The sequence below is a fragment of the Rhea americana genome, unplaced genomic scaffold (genome assembly GCF_003343005.1).
Source record: "Rhea americana isolate MKP2758 unplaced genomic scaffold, rheAme1 scaffold_12, whole genome shotgun sequence".
NCBI classification, from domain to species: Eukaryota; Metazoa; Chordata; class Aves; order Rheiformes; family Rheidae; genus Rhea; species Rhea americana.
In genome coordinates this window covers 7,991,327-8,006,321 of record NW_028185261.1, presented here as the reverse complement: position 1 = coordinate 8,006,321, position 14,995 = coordinate 7,991,327, and the positions used below count along the sequence as shown (strand labels likewise).

General features: G+C 43.7%; 1 protein-coding gene across 1 annotated transcript in view; it reads left to right on the top strand.

Annotated features, from left to right (window-relative positions):
• The window catches only part of GORASP2 (golgi reassembly stacking protein 2), a 17,319-nt gene extending 13,305 nt beyond the window's left edge, over positions 1-4,014 (top strand). The window contains exons 9-10 of the mRNA XM_085323179.1: positions 2,071-2,181; positions 2,984-4,014. Coding sequence (XP_085179305.1) covers positions 2,071-2,181; positions 2,984-3,303 — 431 coding nt within the window. The 3' untranslated portion in view covers positions 3,304-4,014. The remainder of the gene's footprint in view (positions 1-2,070; positions 2,182-2,983) is intronic.
• The last annotated feature ends 10,981 nt before the right edge of the window (positions 4,015-14,995 follow it).

Here is a 14,995-nt window from a genome sequence, read left to right as displayed (position 1 = left end):
ACTTCATAATACTGTATGCATTTCATGTTAAAAGTCATGATACAACCTTTAGAACTTTAAGGATTTTTCTAGAGTATGAGCACAGCCTATCTATAACACAGATGACTGAGTTGGCATCAGAGTTTATAATCGATTACCTTTTTTATGTCCCCCTGCACAATAGAGGAGGTGCTTGGGATTTCTCTAGAAAGTATTAGCTATCTTATTTGAAACACTTGTTGTGTTGATACATGGTTTGTTGCCATATTTCATGAATTTTATGCTGTAAAATATACAAATAGCTTTACAGTTCCTGGTTGTCCTTGATAATCAGACATCATGATAGAAGAAAGATCTAAGAAGGTGTGTCTTGACTAGTTTTGTCTTGTTTTTGCCAATAAAAATTCCATTTTAGGAGATTCCTTTTTAATACACTGCTTGATCATTTTTTCTAGTGTTAATAGAGGGCTAAAAATATAAAACCCTGTGTTGCAGTCATTTGTTTTTGCTTTAGAATTGTATTTAAAGTTATTAATCTATTTAGGTAAACTGTTAAAATGTCATATAGCTCTCAGCATTCTGCCATAACATTTTAATGTGAATTCTACTATCACTGAACTATTCTTTAAATTAAAGTATCTTAACAAAAATGAGAGTCTGTCTACAAAGTAGTGTTGGATTATTTCTTGATAATAGTATTTCGACCGCTCATACTCCAGAATTATTTGCAGTGGGTAAGATGAGGTTTGTACAGAATTTTGGCATTTAATCAGTGCACTGGTGCGGGACTCAATTTAGTGTTCAAAACACTAAAGGAATTGTATTTTATATTTTGTATGCTAATGAGATAATAGATACAGATGTGTCTAAAGTTTTTAAATAATGCCTGTAGGTATGCTCTCTATCACAGAAATAACATATAGTAGAGCTAAATGCATGTACAACTTTATTCTTGTACTGCTTAGGTAAAATGGCAAACCATTAAGTTGAGTTTTTGTTAATGTTCTCTTCCCCCTACCCCACCAAAAACTCCAAGCCTACCTGTACTTATTTTCCTTCCACCTTGTTCTCTGAATAGTATGATTGCCATTTTGAAAGCTTTTGGGCTCTTGCTTACCGTGTGCATGTCCATACTAGTGAAACTGTAAATCTTAAATACGCAGTCTGTTTAATGAGTGCATTTGTGTGCATTGCAGTTCAGGTTTTTTTCAGTGTTAAAAAGACTATACTCAAAGTTGGCCTGTAGCTGAGCTGCAAGCTCTTTGAGTCATATGAAGGTCTATCTTTAGGGCTAATAAATTCACAGGAAAGTAAGTAAAAGACTTTTTTAAATCAAAATCTTTGTATAGTGGCCTTGCTGAAGACTTTCCACTTCTCCCTCTTATTACTGTAGTATTAGGACTTTATTTTGGAATTAGTTTTCCCTGAACTAAACACAAAGTAGGAAGAGAGCCACTGTCACAGAAATACAGCTCTTGTAAGACAGGAAAACCAAGGGAGGAAAGATGTTTCACAGCAAACACATTGTCGGAAGGATTGTTACGCTCATTCTGTGTTTCTGTTGTATTTTCAGTCCTTCCTAACTTTGAAAGTTACTTTGTCTTACCTTTTTCATATATTTTTGTATCTAACTTCTAGTTATAAACTGAATAGAAAAGACTAATAGCAGTATTTCTGATCTTTAATACGTCTGTCTTTTTAGCAATTTCATCCTGTTATGTTCTGCTGCGATTCAAATTAGGAATAGGGGGCTTTCCGTATGGTGCTGCAGCACCATAACTACCATTTTTTAAAAGCTGAGCTTTGAATTCAGAACTTCATTCCTTGAAGTACAATTTTACTTTCCTCAGAGAAAAATATAAAAGGTTGGGATTAGGCATTTTCTAATCTTGACTTCCAGCAATAGGCAACTTGTTGTCATTGTGTGATTTGAAGGTTCAGACTCAGGTTAATTTGCATTTTTATCTGTAAATATGCTATTCAGATGTAGTGCAATATAAAATAACTTTAAATGGTCAATAAGATCTGAGAAATAGTTGAAAAAGCAATTTTGACAAGTTTTCTACTGTAACTTTTCTGTTCTTCTTTTAGGTCTGATGCCATTGCCAGCAGGGCTTCCCAACCTGACTGATCTGTCCAAACTTAATTTACCTGCACCACACATCATTCCTGGAGCAGATATACCAGAAATCATACAGCCTGGTATGGGCTCCTACAACTGGAAACGTTGCAATGCTCCTTGGTGATCTCTGATACACTGATTTAAAGCTAGCTCTGATCTTTGTTATCTGATGGGCTCCTGAAGGAGATAAATTGAATGTTTCCCTGAGACAGAAGTTGGCAGTAGTGCCCAGATTGGGTAGAGAAGGAATATTTTTCAGTATAATCTAATATTAAACCTATGCCTGTGTTTAGTTGGTTCATCTTATATGACCTGATTTATGATCTAAGAGGAGATTGTGCAGTGTTAAAAATAAAAATATATAGTTCTATGGGGAGAAGAAAATATGTGGTGTTTGCTAGCCAAGGAGATCGAAGCATCCTGATTGAATGCCAGAAAGTACCAGCTAATACTAGATTTATGGTACTGAATAAAACCAAACTGCTGAAGATGCACATGGAGCAAGCAAAAAAGAACTGGAAGCTTACCTGGAATAAAATTCTTGTTCTTGTATCTGGTAGTTTAAATGCATGCCAGAAAAATCTAGTCATCAGGATTAACATGTTAAAGACATAGTTATCTGGAGAGAGGGAACATCTGTATGTACAGGGAAGTGAACTTGAGTTTTATTCGAAATCTTCAATTCTGAAATCCAAAAAGTAACCAGCTTTGAAACTAGCTTACTAAATCAGCAGATATATCATGCTCAAATTGAATTTAAAAGGCTATCTCCCCTCCAAGAATAAATGGGGGATTAGAGAAGGAAAAAAATTAAACACAGAATCTATCTGTACCTATCTGTGGTATGCAGTGGCTCACTGCTTTTTTCTTTTTCTTTTCTAGGTTTGCCTTCCCTTCCTTCCTTGCCACCTCTGAATCTGATGGGAATAACGCCTCTGTCGATGCCGCCCAAATGCGTTCCTCTGCTTCCTTTGGTCACAGAGGTATCTACAGTGCCTGCAGATTTGCTTCCCTCCGTCTCTCAAGCTGGAAGCTTTTCTATTGACCCTGGCGCTACTGTAAATGTAGAACAGACCTCTGCGCTCGCCTTGGATAGCGCTACCCCAGCTTCTAAGGCAACTATTGTTGATAGATCCAGTGAGTCCTCTACAGTTAATGAGAAAGCACCTGGGATCACAGATATAAAAGCTTCTGAATCATAACTCCAGATGGCTCTATTGGATTGGCTTGGTATTTATTTAGCCATGGGATACATATTTGAAGAGCAAGCTATCATTAATTTCATACTAGTTTGTACTTAATCTTTAGGAGTTCTGTAAATAATATGGAGGTATAATAAAAATAAAGGGGATTTATAAATCTTGGTGGGAGGGGAGGAAGAGTACTTGTACTTAACCAAAAAAGGTGGTAAATAGAGTTCCACTGCCAAACTTGGAGGTATATGTTTTTAATATAGGCTGACAGCTTTAGTCTGCTAGGCCTCTACTTACTTGCTTATAATTACCAACTTTTGCTTCTGATAGAAATGAAGCAGTTCTTGCGTGTGACATTTACATACCATAGTTCCTGTTCTTTGCAAGTATCTTGTTGCTACAGTGGGGATGAAAATGTTCAGAGTTGTAAATTTTAACTTTGCAAAACTTCCACCTAAAGATATTAAAGTTGCTGAGTGACCTGTTACTTGACATCTCTTTATTCAGCTTGTATACAAATCTTTATTTTTAAGCTCATGAGAGATGCTCAAGCCTTATTTTGTGACTGCTGCTGTGTTGCTTCACGCACCCACTGTAAAATGGCATTTGGAAGAGAATATAGGAAATGTTAAATGTAGCACACAATTTGGCACTTCATGACTACTGTAAGACAGATTAATGGATAAAGCATAAATACAGCAATAAATTCCTGGAATTTTATCCTTTGTGTGACATAATAGCACATTTCTTTAATGCATAAACTCTCATCTAACTATAATAATTCAGCTCTTTGGCACAGAGAAGTGAAAGGGCTTCTCCAAGAGAGGAATGTCAGACTTTATAATGGCAGGCAAGGTCAGCACTAGGAGTTAAGGCCCAGTGCAGCAATGGGTCATGAAATACACCTGCGTATGATGCCTACTTGGCTTTTTAAATTGATGTTCAGAAAGAAAATTGTAGGTTAAGATTGCATTTCCCATTGCTTTAGTGAAGCTATCCCCTTCATACAGCAGAGCTACCCCTGTATAAACTGGTGTGTGCCTGTTCCTATAGCCTTAGGTCCTAATATTAGGTACAGCTTCCTTATTTTGCAGTTCATGTGGAAGACTTCCATACTAGTCCAGTCCCTCTACACTGCTAGGATTTCATTTATACCTGTTTGTTTGTTGCAAGTATGTGCAAACTTGTGCCAGATCCATTAGCAAGTTGGAGCTCCAGTCTGTCTCAACGGCCACGTGCTAATGCAGTGTGCCTGATGATTAGTGTCTGGAGTAGTATTTGTATCTTACTGCTGACTGTAACACCTCAAAGAAGTAGTATAACTAAGTGCAAACCTTATCCAGTGCCTGCTGTCCTGTCTCATCTCTGTTATGTAGGTATTTGTCATTCCTCTGGCCCATTAATGCACATTTCCTCAACACATGTTAGGCCATTAAATGCTTGTGTCAAAGATAGACCCAGAACACTTCTCTGTTTCACACTGTACAGTTTCTTTTCTCAACTGCTTGGAGCCTGCAGTCTCTCTGTCTTTGGTAAGTAAGTAAGTAAGGCATTTGCTGTTCTCAGAATGCATTTTTGAGACACCTCTGTGTTGCCAGCATCACACTCCTCAGAATTAAACCTTGGAAGGAGAATAAGGATGTTGCTGCTTGTCCTTGCTGTGTACAGACAGACTGTTGGTATTGTGGGCCATAAATTCTCACACTTCTAACAGTCTTTCCCCTAACTAACTTCTTTCTTTATACCTGTCCCTGGCTAGGACCTTCATCATAATTCTCTTCCTTCTCTAACCCAAGAGCGGTAGCAATAACATCCTGTCACATTAATTTAGAGTAACTCTTACCGGGATGCTGAGTGCAACAGGATGCCTTGAAGCAGTGTCCATGGGTAGCTCTTTCATTGTTGCAGGATGGTGTGATGTCCCTTGATGTAATGGCCGAAGGTAACGGGCGCGTTTTTTTTTTTAATGCCTTCTGTTAAAACGTCTGCAGGCTGTTGTAGCTGTTGTGCAATTGTTCCTAGTTGGGGGCGGGGGGGGGAGGGGTGAGAGAGAAGGGAAAAAAAAGTTAGCTGGAAGTCAGGCAAAGTTTTCAGCTGCCAAGAGTGGACCATAAAGTAGCTTTATGTATGTATCTAGCATTTGGAGGGGTAGGAAAGTGGTGGAAACACGTCAGTGTTTAAATGTAGTCATCAGCAGACTTTTATTTAAAGAACTCTCAGTCACACCTTGGTAAGAGAGTCTTTTAATAACTTTTCCCCTGAAAAGAGCAAGGAGAGATGAGGATGTCAGATGCACCAAGGGACTGAGAGCCAATCTAGCCCTGTTTCTATGAGTTTTGTGTGTTCAGGTTTTAATGAGCAGTTATGAATAGGCATATATTTGTTTTAAACATTAACACAGGAAACTGCAAAGAAAGAATGTTGGTGGGAGACACTAAGAAGACAGGCAGCCACCACAGCCCTGCGTGTGATTAGGCGCAAGTACTGTATACGCGAAAAGCCASCGCTTAAGGCTTAGTACTTACAACTTGTTACAGCTGAGCGGGCGAGTTTCCTGTTCAGCATAGGACAGCTCCGGTATTCCCACCGTGAGTAGGGAGAGGGCTGGGAGCGCCTGCCGGTTCCCTGGGGCTCTGCTTGAGGCCCCAGCCGCCGCTGCCACGGGGGTCTGGGCTGCAGTGCCCACAGGCAGGCTATTTTTTAAGCCTGTGACGGCCATTTTTTCCATTAATCCTGTCAAACATTAAACCTCGCAGTCGCACTTGAGCAGTCGATGTTTGTTCCTGGAAAACAGCTGTGCAGTGCCACACGGTGGCGCGCTGTAATTTCCTTTTGCTGAATTTGCACAGTTATGCCCAGYGACAACAGCATTAGCCCCCCCCTCCCCCCCCAGCCAAGCAATGCTAGTCACACGGCTGCTCGCAGATAACCATAAGACCAAACGCTCTGAAGGCAGGAATGGGCTGAGCTTAAGCTATTTCTAAATTCCAGAATTTTGCTGGCAGTTTGCTGACTTACGTTGAGCTGTCGGTGGGGCAGGGTCAAAGTTGGTCTCAACACAAGCAAATCCTGACAGGCAGCGACTCGTTGGAGGATTATCAAGCTCTGCCTGAGGGGCCGGGCTGTGCCTGGCAGCCCCTCAGTGAGCTGAGTGAGCGATGTGTATGGCATTAAGTTGAAGGGGGCAGGATGAGGCTCAGTAATGGTTGWGAGAGATACGGTTTGTCTTCCTCAATTACATGCCAGGCTATGTCTGCACTAGTCAAATAAATGTGTTTGGCCTCGCTCTCTACCATGGAGGCCCCACATTCATACTATGACATTCTTTTTWAATCAAAAAATATATTTAAAACATAGAAATAAATAAAATTTTAAAAGGTTGGCTGCAGCTAAACTGTCCCTGCACTGGTTTGAACCTAACCTGAGAGTGCTGCTTGGGTGAGACCAGAGCCAGACCAGGGACTGGTCTATTTACTTAATAGCGTAGCAACGAAGTGCCCATGCACTGTTTAGTAATGTTTCTAACTGCAGATTAATTGCTTAGCCTTTCTTCCCCCCAGGTATAGCCAGTTGGGGGAGAAGAGGGGCAATTTAAGAAATCACTTACTTACTTACTTACCTGCGTGCTCAGTCCTGCTTCCTCACCCGCCTGGTTTCCCAGCACAGCCCGTTGTGCGGCTGCACCCCACCACATCAGTGTGGGGGGGGGGAATCTGCAGAAGGAAGGAGAGAGGCTGCCAGAAGGCAAAGCAAACAGAACTGGTGGACGCTTTTCACATGCTAACCAGGGCTGGGAATAGTCCCCAGGATGCAGGAGACCAGGATTCACCTCAAGGACTTGACACCTCCCCCCACTAGGCTTTTCTCCCTCAGACCCTTTGGCTCATCATTTGGAATTATGCATCTAGAATCAGCCTAATTTTATGTTTTTCAAATCCTGTAGTGTACCTAGGCAAAAATCAGACTGCAAAAGTGMCTGTTTCTTCACATGTGAACATCTATAGTTCTCACGTAACTCATGATTTATAATCTTGCTGTATATGTTTTTCAGGGCAGTGGCAATGCCTAATGCATATTTGTACAGCCTGGCACACTAGGGCCTTTGCACTGGGACTTTTGGTACAAGCCTTAGTCCAGAAAGCAAAATATTTTTAAAGTGATGTGTGTACCACAAAGCTTATAGTAGAAATTTCTTTCTTGGCTGTAGGTTAATGAGAGGCCAACACCTTACATAGCACAAAAAAGAGGGGAAAGGGGAAAGGAACAAAACTTCATTTAGCTCAGCTGATTCTCCAACAGTGTCTTTTTTTTTTTCCCTCCTCCCAACTACCCTATAGAACTGTAAAAGTTGAAACATCGTAATTTGATGTCTTTTACAATGTAAGTGAGAGCCTGGCAGACACTGGCTAGGGAGGTAACAGACATCATAGCAAGCAACAAACTCATCCCTTTGCCAGAAGCGKCCATTCATGTTTATCCTTTTGTCTTGTGAGCAAGTGCAGCCAGCAAACCCGAATTTCCCTTTGGGAGATGATGTTCATTTCTCAGGAACAGTTAGTTCATTTGCAAGTTAGTACCAGAGTTCTGGTTTTGTGATATGTACTAGGCATGAGRAACTGCATCAAGGCTCAGAGCTAGATTTCAAATGCCACAGACCAGCCCAGATCAGTTCTGGCATGAGATCTCCTCTGGCTTCATGGTTTTGTTACCATACTCAGTTTCTGCAGGAAACTGAGGTCACTTACTGCATCTGTAAAGGTAGAATTTTGCCCTAAGGGGGGAGGGGGGGGTTGCAATCATGATTACAGAAAAGCTGAGTACACCTCTACCRAATAATCACATCCTCAGCTTCAGAACTTTTATCCTATAGGAGCAGAAGTTGTGTTTTTTCTTAGTTTTGCAATGTAATATTCTTTCTCAGAAGTGTTTCSTCTGGTTGTTAGTTTCACAGTTAATCCTTCTTAAAAGCTGCATTCCAGCATTGCCCAGTTTACCCACAGGAGAGAGCTTCAGCGMGACCACAGAGGTTGGGCTCACCTTGGGCAACCCATGGAAACAGTGAAAACCACTTTTGCCAATAAAACAATCCATTTTAAYAGCAGCCCTCTTGTCAGAAAGCTGTTTTCTCTTTGCAGGCAAGTGTTTGCACATGCAAGTATTTTCTTCAGGAACTTGCAGCTTAGATTAGCTATTGAACTCAAGCTGGTTGATATATGGTTGATATAGGCTATGGCTAATATAGGCTCACTACCTACATAAGAAAATCCTACAGCGGAACATAAATCAGCGTTTCACTGGCTCCTCGCCAGTAGCATTGTTAGCAACAGCAGTGCAGACCTACCTTTGTCCAGTGGTGCTGAGCACAGTGAGTCACCGAGGGCTGACTTGTGCTGGCCRCTGGCCGTGCTGAAAGTCCATCGCAGCACAGCCCAGGTCCTGCTCCCTGAAGACGTCTCCTCCTAGTCCTTGTCTTTCATCAGCCGTTCTTCTCCGCCGACACCTTCCACGAAACAAACRGCTCATTTCAGTTATCTTGCTCCTAACTAAGCATTTAGCCACCAATAACCRAGTGTCTTAAACCAACACCACTTACATTCTCCCTGGTATTAGAAGGCATCTTCCACTTCCTCCACACTGCAATGTGAGCGTGCAGACAGTTCAGTAGCTGAGATTTGACAGTCTCTTGCTACATCTCTCCTTTAGTYGTCAGGCTGATTTCATAAGCATGATCCTAAAAATACAGAGATGGTTCATATGAATACCCAGCTCACATTTCCTTTGAATTCTGTAAGAAGAAAGAATAACAGTCTGGCCCAAGAATCATATGATTCCTTGAAATGGAATTTCCTCAGAAATTTAAACCTTCAAAATAGTCATCTTTAAAAGCAAACCAAACCTCCTATCCAGGAATTTCCAAGCACCCATTGTATGGGCTTTAAGATGTGCAGTAACACAGATATTGGTATCTAGCATCAAGCAACACTTGCATAGTTTAAAGGAAGGATCWGGGAAACCAAATTAATTTAGAGGAATACAGCAACCCCCAAAACAGGTCCAGTTTCAGGAAACAGATTGATTAACTGTGATGCTATAAACTGGAACTGCATGACAAGAGATGAGAAGTTATATTTCATAACACTGTTTAGGTCCTCAGGTGAGTTTGCATTCAAATGAAACAGGGAACAGAGCAAACATGGTCTCAGGCAGTAACATTGCTTTATAGGGCTTAGAAGTCTGACATTAAGAGATGGTTTTGTACATATAAACAGTGCTCGAATAAAACCCTCTTAGAGAGCAATTGCAACTGCTAAGAAAATAGAAACCAACTGGAAGCCTTTGCATTGCCAAATGACGCACTGGAAATGGCTGAATTTGTATAACAATTACCTTTTCTTTGAAGTTTGTGTTTTTATTTGAAACAGATTTCTGACCCATCTTACCACTAACACCTATTCAGAGAGAGGGAGAAAATGCACATGCTCTCTTTGGCCACTAGTTTTTTAATAATGAAAAGGAAGTTACTGTTCCTAAAGTGTTTCTTGTCTATTTTCATTCTTAGCTTCAAACAAGTAGCAAAAATACATTCTTCCAGATTACACTGTGCTTCCATAAAGTTTGACATTTCTGGCTTAAAATTACATGCCCTAAAGAAGTAGGTAGATTTTTATGGAATTTTGGGTGACATATCTATAACTTTGAAGAACTGAACCACATACAATTTATGGACATACGTCACTCACCCGGAAGCACGTGAATTTGAATCCTTACTCGGCAGAATCACATTGCTGGAGTTCAGTGCAAGCGTAGTCTCCTCCAGAGCCTCTTGCCAACTAGCAGAAGTCCTTACTTTAGCCTACAAMCAACCTTAAATTATTTTCACTTTCTTTCCCCCCTCAAAGTATCCTCCCTCCCAAATAATGCTCCAAGGTCAACCCTTGCAAGCACATTCTCCCATAAAGTCCTAAGAGYTGCAGCTTTGTCTGCTCGCATAGTTCTCTGCTCACATAAAGAGGAGCCGCCGCATGCCAAAGGCCGAGAGGAGAGAGCAGGTACCTCGCTCCAGGGGCCTTCCCCGCCACCTCGCAGGTGCTGCAGCAGCTCTGCTGGGGAGCAGCTGGGCTCTGCCCCTGCTGCCTCCTGACCGCCTGGCAGCGTGAGGGTGCTGCTGGCCGCTGAGCGCCAGCCCCACCGGTCCCGCCGAGAGCAGCGCTGGGCACGGGCTGCCCCCTGCGGTGCTGGGCAGGAAGGCCTAGGCGCTAGTGAGAAGTAGGTGTCTGCCCTCGCGGTTGTTACGAGCCTGAAGAACTGTCAAGATTCACTTGGCAGTTGTGTGCACAGCCTCACATGACGAGGAATAACATATTCTCCGATCCTGTAGTTTCCAGGTTTCTTAAGGGATCGGGTCCTCTTTTGGGAGCTCCCACACCTACCGCACACTCGAAGCCGGTCCTTGCCACGCTTAGGTGTCCAGCCTAGGAGATTCTGTTCAGACCAGTTGCTGCCACTGTATCCCGTGCTATGGAGGTAATATTTTAGGATAAGCCCTGAGGGCATCTCAGGCTCCATTTGAGGTGTGGAGGTTTAGCCTCCATGGAAAGGAGCCTAAAGCCAACCAAAGATGACTGAAAAGCAAAGCAGGACTTCAATAAACTAAACTTTGCCTATCGCATCACTTCTCTRCTGGCTTTGGGTAGGCCAAACAACACATCTGACCCCCTGCTGCTGGAGGGAGCTGCTGTCCTTTGACCAGTAATGAAACTGGTTATTAGCGAGAAGCTACAGCAGAGGCTGCTGCTCTGGGCATAGGCTGAGAGGAACCAAGGCCAGGAAACACCAGTACGGTCTCCTGCTCCAGCCCTGCAGCCTGCCAGCCACAGACTGGCCCCACGGAGCTGTGGCATGTTTTGAGAGGGRATTCACATCTCGGTTGAGAGTTGTAGACCACTATGAAAACTCATCCTGTGATCTTTTCCTCCCCATTATGGGCTCTGTAACACAGCATAAAACAGGTTTTTTCAGGGGTACACTCACTACTTGCGTGACTGTTGACCATACATTCGCCAGTGGTTTTGCTGTCATTTATGCTATCAAGAAAGCTGCATCCCTTAAAAGGCTTCCAGCTGAATTTAAGCTCCAGTCCAGGTACTTTCTCTGCAGGGYAACTTTTATCATCAAGTCTCACTGGAACAAGAAGGCTTTAAAACTAGGAAAAAATGAATGAGGAAATCAGTGATACCAATTATACGCCAAATGAAGATAAGCCCCTGTCTCATTAGCACTGTTTAATTATGCTTGGATTTAGATTCTAAATATAGGTCATAAGAATTCACAAGCACAAATGTTTTCTTCCACTGTTGTAATCCTCTCCATACCTAATACTTCTCTCTCCTATAAGGCCAAYAGTTTTAAGGACCTACCTGCTTGAATCATAAATAAATAAGATGCTGGCACTCCACTCCCTGCTTAGAAGTGAAAAGGGTTGGTTAAGCAATGGTTTATGTTTGATATTTGCATTGCAGTGAGAGTCCAGAGGCCGCAGCCGAGCTTCAGCTTTCCGCGCTGCGTCCCTATGAATACGTGGGGAGGGGTCCCTGCCCCAGAGTCCTGCACTCTGGACGAGGCAGCGTATTTTCATTACGCACGTGTGTGGGGGTGTGGGTGCATGCACATACGCGTATAACACGCGCACACACACACACACACATATAGCTTCAAACATAAAGCACCAAGAGACAATGAGATTTGCCTCTGCTTTTACAGGAATTTGAGTCATATCTCCTCACTCTCAGTCCATCCCTCTCTGAGATTAACTTTAACCTCTTTACCAGTTTATCCCTACAAGCCTGACAACAGATATTATTTCTAATATTATTTGCCTCTGTCCAGTTACTAGTAGATTGCTGCAGGATTCTAAAAAGCCACCGTAAGTCTGGAGCTTCCCCCAAAGGGGTTCAGCTGAGAAAATGAGAAAACTCAGTCCTTTATTCCCYGGATAAAACAACCCCAGGGCCAGTTTCCTGCTCTCCTTAGGCCAGGTGCGTTGTACCTGTTCAACACATAAATGAAGTAATGCCAGTTTAAGGAAAGAAGCTTTAAACAAGCATTTTTGCAGCAGCCAATGCTGAAAGGAGAGAACATGACAGGAAGCAAACAGCCTTTTCCTCCTTCAAGCCTAGTTAGGACTTCACCACCCCAAGAAGCCCCATCCAAAGAGCCAAAGTATTTCCAGCAAACATGCTGGCACTAGCATGGCATYGGTCTTTGCTAGTCCTTTATCAGTGGTTTCATATGACTCAAATAYTATTAATCAGTGTAACCACGTATTAAGATTATTGATTGAGAGAATTTTACTGCCCTCAATACTGCAAGTCTATTGCAGTTATGAAAACGTTTTACATCTGCATCCTGGATTGATACGGATCTGCTAGGAGCAGCTGTCATTGCTTAGCCACAGTGCGCAAAGGCGTTTGATGCTCAGTATAGGCGCAGCTTTGGACATCCGAAGGAAAGCAAACGGAGATGCATCATTAGAGGTGAGCTTGGGATGCCTGAATTCAGGTGGGAGCTGCAGGAATAATCACTCCTTTGGTCCATAGGACATGGGTGATGAGAACACCACRTTCTTCCTACATTCATTTAGTGAGGGAGCATCCCAAAACAAGGGTGGGTTTTTGCAGCTCCTACTCTCTGGAAGTAATTGTCACAAATAGCTCTGAACACTTACATGCTTGTAGTGGCCAGATCGCTGCAGTGGCTGTTGTGATCTTTGTCGCTTCTTGGAAATTTTGGCTCTTTGCAKTTCTTCAGCATATCGCACAGACCAGCATGGGCTGTGCTCTAGTTCTCTCTCATGTGCTGGAAAGGGTTGGCTTGGTCACGCATTTGTGTGGCAGCACAAAGGAAACACTAAAATACCCAACCACGCAGAGCAACTGCAGGACATGGCTCGACTCTCGGGCGCTGTTTCTCCTGCCTCTCCTCCAGCCTTCCCCTGCTCTCTCAGAACATCTCTGCTCTGTCTCCTGCTTGACAGACAGCAAAATCTCTCCCCACCCCCTAGCACTCCTCTTAACACAGCTGACTTTGGTCAATGAACCAGACTATTGCGCTTCCGGCAAGCGTAGGATTAACAGCTGTCACGCAGAGCAACTGTCTTTGCTCCCAGCCCTGGCTGAAGAGTTTCCCTCCGTCAAACAGAGCAGCGACCTGCAGACAACACTAACAGACAACTCTAATCTCAGGCAGTTTAGAGGGATGCAGTGCAAACCTGAAAGAACATAACTGCTGGATACAACTTGTTTCTTTAACGAGAACACGCCCTTGGGGTTTAGGACAAACAAATTCCAGTTGCTGTAATACACTGTGTCTGAAATTCCCCCTGTGGCTTCAGCCGGATGCAACACGCTGTGGGACCACGATTGGAGAGGGAAGTTATTTGTGCAACTGCGGATGGAAGGGAAGGGGGCCACAGGAGAAGACATCTGTCAAAATGTCCATGCAATGACAACATCGCTGAGCGCTGGCCTTGCAGCTGGGCACGCGGAGCAGACGCCTTCCCGGATGGCAAGCTCCCAGCCTACATCCTGCTCTGCGACTGCCGAGGCCCGTTCGGGTTCACGCTCGCTGTGGCCACGCGCCCAAGCTGCCACCCAGCGCAGGACCCTGGGGACAGCCTGGGGGCCACCTGCCACACGGCTCCGCGCTGCCCGAAACCCCCTCCGCACCCCTGCCGGGGACGAGCAAGGCAGCAGGCTGCACGGACGCRAGCAGAGCTCTGTGCCGGAGCAAGCTCTCAGCGCCCGGCGAGGCGGCTCAAGCCGGGGGGACGCAGAGCYGAAGCCCGGCTCCGAGCCCTCGCAAAGCTCCTGGTCCGCAGGGCCTCCAGCGGGAGCCCGGCCGGCCGGCGGGCGGCCCGAGGCCGGGTGCGCTCACGGGCCTGCCGAGGAGCAGCCCGACGAAGAGCCCCGGCCCCGCGGGCCGGGCGCCCGGCCGCCCACCCTCCGCCAAGCCCCCGTCCGCGGCCGGGCACCGGGCGTCCYGCGCGACAGCGGGTGTCTCACCTCCAACCGCACCGATGAGCACAGAACAGTGTTTTTAACTATCGAAATGGAAACTACCAATGCACAGCCACAAAGCAACAGAATTAACTGATGTGAAGCACTCACATAATGTTCACGTTAACTATTTATCTTGGGTCAAAAATACAACAAAAATCTTTAACCGTAAAAAGATATTAAATTGCCTTAAAATGCAATAGCTATGCTATTAAGATTACTAATTACACTGTAACTTTTTAAGACAAAAATTCTCTTGCTTAGCGTATAGTGTCATTGCTATCGCTATTTCTTTCACCATATTACAAATTAATTTACCACTGTCTCCTATCCTTAATTTACTTTTATCACAAGTGTCCTACAAGTAGCATGATAGAGATGGTAGTAGTGACCATCAAAGTGACCTGAAAATGATAAATGGGATATTTTAAAAGGCTTCTGAGCTATTTCAAATAGGGCTATTTCAAATAACAAGATGGCAGTAGTAAGAATAAAGTCCAGAGCAGAAAACAGCTGAATTACAGTATTTCTGGCCTTTTTCAGTTACAAATACATTCTGTGAATCTTGCTTCAAACCATTAGGTATGAGTGGATGCATTTTACAGAACCACCACTCTGGTATCTGAGTACCTAAAAGTCCAAAGTTT